Source organism: Hyposmocoma kahamanoa, unplaced genomic scaffold (genome assembly GCF_003589595.1).
Source record: "Hyposmocoma kahamanoa isolate Upper Pololo Valley unplaced genomic scaffold, ASM358959v1 220, whole genome shotgun sequence".
NCBI classification, from domain to species: Eukaryota; Metazoa; Arthropoda; class Insecta; order Lepidoptera; family Cosmopterigidae; genus Hyposmocoma; species Hyposmocoma kahamanoa.
In genome coordinates, this window is record NW_020653740.1 from 1743284 (window position 1) to 1752309 (window position 9026).

General features: G+C 34.3%; 1 protein-coding gene across 1 annotated transcript in view; it reads left to right on the forward strand.

Annotated features, from left to right (window-relative positions):
- The window catches only part of LOC113228050 (F-actin-uncapping protein LRRC16A), a 31453-nt gene extending 26582 nt beyond the window's left edge, over positions 1 to 4871 (forward strand). Inside the window, exons 19-23 of the mRNA XM_026461190.1 lie at positions 270 to 316; positions 619 to 720; positions 3793 to 3855; positions 4480 to 4512; positions 4745 to 4871. Of these exons, the coding sequence (XP_026316975.1) occupies positions 270 to 316; positions 619 to 720; positions 3793 to 3855; positions 4480 to 4512; positions 4745 to 4761 (262 nt within the window). The 3' untranslated portion in view covers positions 4762 to 4871. The remainder of the gene's footprint in view (positions 1 to 269; positions 317 to 618; positions 721 to 3792; positions 3856 to 4479; positions 4513 to 4744) is intronic.
- The last annotated feature ends 4155 nt before the right edge of the window (positions 4872 to 9026 follow it).

A 9026-nucleotide genomic window follows, 5' to 3' on the forward strand; every position in this document is an offset into this window, starting at 1 on the left:
AACTCGATTATGCAACTATATTCAGAATATGCTAAATTATGTCGACTTTCCATTGGTTAAGATTGTTAAAATAAAGTCGTGACTACGTCTGAGATAAATCGCTCTTCTCGAAAGCCATCAATATAATCTGCCCTAGTGAGTTGTCACTTTCCATTAGATGAGATGGAGGTCACTTATGCGCAGTTATTTTTTACTGAATACACTATTGTAAATATCTTTGCCTCTTTACTGTTTACTTATCATTTGAAAGTTATTTTTACATTACACAGGTACAGCGTTACCTCAGGCGAAAGTACACCAGTTCTGTTGGAATGTGGTAAGTCATCACTAAATTAAATAATAATTAATTAATTTTATTAAATTATTAAATTAAATAACGCACACACTCACTCGACATTGCCCCGCACTAGGGAAACCCTGTGTCGCGGGTGCCATGGACACACACGTAGACAACCTCAAATTATACCCAAACCTCGAAATCGGAATCGAACCTGGGACCTCTAACCTAACCGTTCGGCCACGGAGGCAATTAACACACTAATATCGAGTTAAAATATGTGTTACGTAGTACATACGTATTAAAACACACACCTTTTAATGCTAATTCCATTTACTTAGGTTCAAATGAAGTCTCCCGTTGTAAGTCAACCGACAACGTAGGACTGAAAACATCCACCACACCCCCGCCTTCTCGGTCGTCGGACAATGTGAACACAATGGGTAAGTAGGAAAAAAATTATATGTATTTGAAGTTCTGAGCCATAAAGGTCCAGCTTGTATTATTGATGTCTTTCATTAAAAACTAATTTTTTACCGGTGCCTTAATATAACTAACCCTGATTATATTTTTGTCCGAGTGTTTTTTGAGCGTTGCGCACCAGATTAGTTTAATATTAAAGAATGATAATAATACATTATATTTATGAGTAAATATATGTTTGTCTTTTCATAATTCGGTATATAGTGGATCTATATACTACACTTCGACTTGACGGTTAAATGCATTGTTCTTTATGGCTCTACGCTAATGTCGTAAATTGTGATTATCCATCACTGCCTTTTTGAGAATGCAAATGTGCCCACAGCTTTTGTGCAAAGTTGTCCGCTGCTTTTGGGTCTAAAATGCCTTTTATAGCAAGGCAAAAAGAAAACTGTATTTGTATGTAAATCTAATAACCAATCCGATGCTATGCACTTTGGTGTCATATTTAAAATAGGTAGCATATTAAGTAGTCTTTAATTATTTTTAAGAAATATTGGTCTTCAAATTTATACTCTGTGATGGTTACAATACCTAGAATCCAAATACATTCAATGAATGAAAATATTACTCTAACAAGGAGCTAAATGTAAGCACGGGTTTGATTGCTTCATGGGGATTCATAATTCCATCTCATTACTATTATACAACATAACGTTGATTACTGCTCATTTCATCAAATTCATATTATATTACACACAACATTAACGATGGCGGCAGGGTGTGGTTACCATGTACAATGAGAACACCTAACAACTGCGCGCAGTCGAATTTATAATTCTAACACCTCAAACATCGGGAATCGATTTACGAGTCTTTGTCAATTTGGGCTGCACTCCCGAGTTAAGGTAGGTAGGTAACGCAGTGTTCGAGCTAAAGTTGTGGTGGTGTAGGGAACGGATGCGCGCGCACGCCGGGCAAGGCGCGGCCGTGGTCGGTTGCCGGCGTCAACCCAGACTCCGCTTCCAACTCCTGCACCACAGGTAACTGCTGCATGAATCTCTGTGCCGCATGCGAGATAGCTAGCCTCTATAGTACTGATGAATATATAAACTGTAATATGCCATTACAACATAGCGAATAAATAGCTGATAAATTATTAATATATCGCAATTTTGAAATAAAATATAATATAACGCAGTTTTTTAGATAATACTATGTTAGTTGTCAAGTGCGATATGTCTAGCAGCTCATTAATTTTAACTATACAAAAGATTGCAAAATTTATTTTGTCTGAATATTTTGATGTTTTGCTACCGTGATATTAATTTTTTTTTCCACTATTCTGTTTATTATTGATACAGTGATTGAGCAAATACAAAGAAAAATTCCTTCGATTCTACTGGAATCTAACCAGCGTCTGTTACCTCAACGTGGCAACATGCTCTTACTCTTGTTTGTGTTTAATAACTAAAAATGTAAAATAGCCGAACGCTGGTCTTATTAGCATCACCCGATGTTAATTATAACAAAAAACGAAAGTTTTTTTCAAATTTAGGTCCATACAAAAGTGTTAGTATACAAAAATAACATTAAAAATCTTAAAGAAACAAGTGTTAGTACAATATAAAAATGCAAATGAAAAATAAAAATATAAACTCGGAACATTCATCCCATTGAGCAGTCCGTTATTGGATACCATTGCACGTTAACGTACCGAGCTAACATTGACAATCTCCGTGGTCGAGTGGCTTACTCACCGGTTTTCATGGTGTTGACATCTATAAGGTCCCGCGTTCGCCGCGGTCGGGTCAATGTAGATAACTAACTTTTGTATATAGTCTCGGGTCTGGGTGTTTGTGGTACTGTCGTTGTTTCTGATTTCCATAACACAAGTGCTTTAGTTACAAGCCTACCGCTTAACTGAGTCGGTTAATATATGTGTAGAGCTCTTTGTGAAAGAGAGAGTTCGTCCGGGGTAGTACTGCCACCTTACCTATTTCTGCCGCCAAGCAGTAATATCAGCATTAATGTGTTCCGGTTTTGAAGGGTAAGTAAGGGTGTTGGTGAAATTACAGGCACATGAGACTTGTAAATTTATGTCTCAGGGTGTCGGGCGCAGTGGTGGTGCCCCGCAGATCTTTGCGATTTGAAGCTTTAAGTGGCACTGTAACTGTTACAAACAGGCGTGCGGCTTACCATCAGGCGCACGACTTGGTCGTCCCGTCACTTCATGTTATAAAAAAATATAGCGATATTTTTTTGCGCCCTTGACGAAGCACGGCCCGTCCACGTCCCGGGCACGGCACACATCAGTGTGTGGTTAGTGCTTTAAGCGGTAGGCTTGTACTTACTTTGAGGTCAGAGCAACGTATATGATGTAGTCCAATATTTATATTTATTTATTGGGCTGTCCCAGCGGTTCGCAAACATACTCAGGATGCAGTTGGGGCTGGCGCGCACGGGCTTCCAATGAGGCGCATCTCTTCCTCGTCACGTTAAGCGTTTACGTTACGTGTTTGTCTAGTAAAAATGCCTATTCATTCCAGGCTTGAACAGCCCTAAAATTGTAGCTTTCGGGAAATAAATATTACACTTGTATATTTATCGTACCTCATCGATTATTTGGGTATGAAAGTCATGGTCAACTCACTAACCACCGGTCTATTTATCTATCCTTTAAAGTTCCTACAACGTAAATATTACTGTTTGAAATTTGTTAGCGATGTATTTATTATATCTTTGTTTTATTATATTAAAATACTTAATTATAGTGATTTTCTATGTATTGCATGGTAGGTGTAATATCTAGATTTATGTCATACATTTCCCTAAACCACATTTCAAACATGCGAGATTACATCCCATTCATAAAACGATCATGAGAATAATTTGGGTCCAATTACGAAACGACTTTGAAGTATCTTCAACGCAAGGATTCATTTTGTCAAGTATTATGTTTATAGTGTAACAAAATGGGATTCCTTTATTTTCACAGCCTTGTTTGTATGCTAATTTTAAAGGTTTGGACCAAAATTATTTTTACGCTAAATCTTGAGTCATTTGTTTACGTGCGCGGTGGTGGTCAACAGAAGGCGTGGAGGCGTGCGTCGGCGGCAGCATCGTGGGAATCACGCCCGGCGCCGCACTAACCAGTAACCAACTTTCTGACGCTATTCTGTATTGAGCTCTGTCAATGTGCTCTGCATATTGTATAGGTAATCTGCTTGCTTGCCGCTTCATTTGTGACCTAACTTTTCTTTTCCAAATTAATTATGTTTGCGCACGAAATTTATTGATTTCAAAGTTTTGAAAGACATTTTAGGTTTCAGGTTTTTTGTAAAGCGTTACCAGACGTATGAATTGTTTAGAAATAGTATTTTGATAAGTTGCGGAAAGATTCTTATTATTTTACACTAGCATGTTATATAATCTCGCAAGAATTTGAAAATATATTGAATACAAGAATATGCACTAAGCAAGGGCTTGTTTACACGAAACAAAAGATTGTTCAGTAACATAATTTTGAATGTCACTATAGGTAGTATGCTTTATCTTATCTTCGTAACTGGTTTGGTATTCGTATGTGTTACCGAATTAGTTATTGTATTGAATTACGAGTAGTGTAGAAATATAGTAAAACAATAGGTGAAATGTGATTGGCATGTAAAATAATTAATATTTTAATTATGTAATTGTACTCATAAAATCATAACATATAACAATATGCACTTCTAATTTTTATATAATACAGACCAATTTCGGACTTTGTGTTTCAGGCTCTTTATTACGAGATCACCCTTTAACTCCAGGTTGGTGAAACATATTTTGTTTATTTACAATTAAATTTAATTTTAATATTGTATTCCATAAAATTCGTAAATTTCTTTACGCACTTCGCAGACGATCTCCGAATACGCCTGGTTCCCAAATCATCCGCGCAACATTCTAACATATTATGTAATAAGTCTACGTATAAACGCGTTTCATACAACGTAAAAAACTCAAAAGCTTACTTTACTTACCTGTTTCTTTTATTTGCAGAGGGTACTGAAGCCTAAGCCAAGCACAGGTGCAGTCCATCTGAAGTTGAGAGATCGCGTGATAGTTGAGCAGGGTTCCACGTCCAAGGGTAACGGTAAAGCGGATTTATTCGGATGCTCACAATCGTGCCACTTAGGATTTTAACGTCTTAGACAGTAGTCAATGATTAGTCATTCTAATCTAATAGATTACGAAATTCATCGCCATTTTAGTTATGTTTAGGTTGTGGACGTATTTTGGCAAATTAGCTTAAACAAAACAGTCGATGACAGAAAAATTGTGCTTCCGAAAGTAATTTCTTGCGGTTAAGGTTTTGCAAAATAATTGGTTCTAAATAAATTACTAAAATGAACTTCCAATTTTTAGTAGGATAAAATTAGTAATATTAAGACTGTATTATTTATTAAGTTTGTATGAACGATTGTTAGTAGAGAAGTTCCTATACTGCCATTTTCGTAGAAAACAATTTTTGCTAATTTGCCAAATTAAAAGAATACGAATTGATGATACACAGTCATAATAATTCCAATTAACTTATATTAACTATTAAGAACATTATCAAATTAATTATTCATTTATTTACTGTGATCGAGTTTTAGTATTATGAGTTCAGTTTGTTAGAAGTTAACATATTATAACCGCCCAATTTTTGATTTAGACTATGTTATTTACTCATTTTACGTTTTAAGATATTATGGAAACATCACATATTTGAAATACGCTCTGTATAACTTATATAGTTCGACTTTCTCTTTATATTTTAAATATGAATTATGTTCTGACGAATATGACAATGAATTTGAGTATTCACTTTGCCGGCAAATGGATTGGTCTTACCTAGTCATGTTGTAAAGGCCTACAGTCACGCACAAATTGTATTAAAACGTCCATCAATTGTGTTGTTTTATTAAAACATTTACATTATTATAAATCTTCCAATTAACATTCCTTTGTAATTTAAAGTAGGATCAAGTATTTTGAGATTTATGAACAAGTGTGATTATAAAATGAAGTTCAAAACGTGAGGTGAAATTTAGTATAGTACACTACAGTGCGTGTCTCATTCCAGCATTAGCGTAATCGAGTATTTAACGATTGACTAGTAAGGCTTTCGAGATCCAAAAAGAAAGTTGTAATAAATTATCCCTGTGTGGATAGGAAGTGACTAATTTCGACTTTTTACCACTAGTAAAATATTCGATTATGGTGACGCTAAAATAAAGCACGCCACTAGTGATGTAAGGTTCAATTTTACGATAGTTCGAAAAGCGTAGAAACTCGCCCCATAACTTTTAAGTGTTCATTAGAATAACTAATACCTACTTGTAAAATCAATTACGTTCATTTTAATCTTCTGCATTAAGGCTGTCGTTTATTGGAGTTTCTCGGGTGTAAATTTCCCATTGATGATAGTAGGTGTATAGTATATTGCAAAATGATTTAATAGTATGTGTATTTTTATATTCATTCCATTTATTTTATTTCTAGCTCTTTGGTACCAGACTGATTTTACGGTACTTTTATTTTATGGTGCAATTTATTGTCTAGAGCGTTGTGATAATCTGTTTAAAATTACATACAATATACAGCAAATTTATGTCTTTTAATATGTATGCCTCTCATCCTTTCCAGAAAGCGTATTAGGATTTGAATTATAAAAAAGAAACTTCAAGAGTTTTCGACACATTCTGATATAATTAACAAAAAGATATTTACATTACCTCTTATGTTATACATAACTATTGAAAAAAGATTTCGTGTATAATGAACACCTGCTTTTACTGATTTATATTACTTAGAACAAAATATCGTATTTTATTGCCTTTTTATGTGGAACTGTCAAATTATACAAATCTAATGGGGTAACAATGAATACTACTATACGTGGAACTTTGAGCGCACCTCACAATACGAGGAAAACGCAAATAACGGTGTGGTATTGGATGTTGGTTATAATTTCTTTTTAATAACTCCCCATTAGTTTCAAAATCCCTGCGTTCAAAGCGGTTAAAATCTCTAAACCGCTTTACGAACACAGTACTAGTTAATCTTGATCCAATATTTAATTAACCTAAAAGTCACATAAATAGTTACTTGTATAGTAGATTCACGAAAGCTTTCCAATAATCTTCCTTTTAGAAAACTGTCGCCAATCTTCGTTGAGATGTGCGAAACAAATGATATCTATTGGTGTTTTTTTAAACTTATTTTCATCACATTAGCTAATTGTCTATTTTGAAATGCAGTCTGTGGTATTGCTTTATCACTCATTTCCAGGGATCGGAATAGGTAGATTTTTTACCTAAACTTCGAGGAACATAGACAGAAAATGGAGACTGCCTTACGACAATATTTTTTAGGTCCCAGGACCTTTTCGAGATTGGGGAAATCACTTAAGAACATTAAAAATTGACGTAATTGGGGACAGGCAGGTACACTATATTTATCTTAACTTTGCGACGCACAGTGGCTCGGATCTGCGATATTGCGGACATTGGATTTTTTTCACGATACCTGTCTAAACAAATGCCAATCGAGAGATCCTATTGTCCTAATTACATATTGTCATGTCACATTTTGTCATAAATATAATAGGTTTAGTAGGAAAAAAATTAAATCTGTTTTTTTGTATGGACCATACCTTTAGTGCCCCATTGTTACAGTCTTAGTCGATCTATCTTGTCTTGGAATCACTACAGACGTATTATTAGACCTATCTTCTATAGGTTTGCAAACTAAACGCGCGTCCAAACCTACCTGTTCACTACTTATATTGCACATTTTCTGACGCGTATAAGTAGTTCGGGGCGCGTTTAGTGTGGAAACCTATAGAAGATAGGTCTAATAATATGTCTGTATTGATTCCAAGACTGGATCGACTAAGACTTTGTAACAATGGGGCACTAAAGGTATGGTCCCATACAAAAATACACATTTTATTTTTTTCCTACTAAACTATTATATTTATGGAAAAACGTGATATGACAACATTTAATGAAGACAATAGGATCTCTCGATTGGCATTTTTTTAGGGAGGTATTATGAAAAAAAATCCAATGTCCGCAATATCGCAGATCCGACCCACGGTGCGTCGCAAAGTTAAGATAAATATAGTGTACCTGCCTGTCCCCAATTACGTCGATTTTTAATGTTCTTAAGTGATTTCCCCAATACCGAAAAGGTCTTGGGACCTAAAAAATATTTTCGCAAGGCACTCTCCATTTTCTATGTTCCTCGAAGTTTAGGTAAAAAAACTCTACCTATTCCGATCCCTGCTCATTTCTTACAAAACAACCGAAAATACAAAACATTCTAGGTATTTTTTTTTAAATTGACATGTCACATAATACACACACAAATTACTTTCAATATAAAAATAATGTCTTTGATTACAGTACATTTAATTCCATAGTTACGTTGGTTTGTATACTTTGTGTATCATTACCAAAATCAATGCAACTATTCTTGATTTTATATGAAATTCCAAGATGTTTAAATAATTCCTCTATGATAGTACATTAGGAAAACGAAGGCGATTGTCAAAATTACTATTAGAAAACAAAATTGTGCCTCAACATATAATTTTCAAATATCTAAAACTCCTTTGCTTTAATATCAAAACCAAACTCAATTCATACCCTACCTAAGGATTACTAGTACAAAATCTTAATACTATAGCGATTTTCCTATTGAAAGTAAGTCATAATATTTTGTCATTATTGTAAAATACAAAAACCAGAGATCTTCAGTTTCGTAAGAGATCGTTCACATGGCGTAGCTGGGTGATTTTCAGGCTAGTTTTCTCTACCCAATTTCGGTTTAAGTATTAGAGTATATTACCGTGAAATATTAAATAATATATCAGGACACTTATACTCATATATTCAGTAATATTTGATAATAATATTCTAAAAAGTATAAATTATGAAAATTGCCACCGACATTAGGTAGACAAAACTGATCTAAAAATACAAGGCTATAGTACTTGAAATGTTTTTTAATTTGTACCAAGGAGACTTTTAAATTTAATTCAGTCCCTAAACGAGTTGTATGTTATGAATTTTCAAGCTGAATAGAAGGAAGAAATTATTAATGCTGTTCAAACATGTGGTTGCTGACTGTACTGTACTAAACATTAGCAGGCCGTGAAAATATAATAGTATTATTTTAAATGTTCATTAGTACCAGTGTTGGGCAAAATTTAATTGTTCTGGCAATTAAAGATTGACAATTAATTAATTGTCAATTGCGAAACAGCAATTAACGATTGATCAATTGTTAG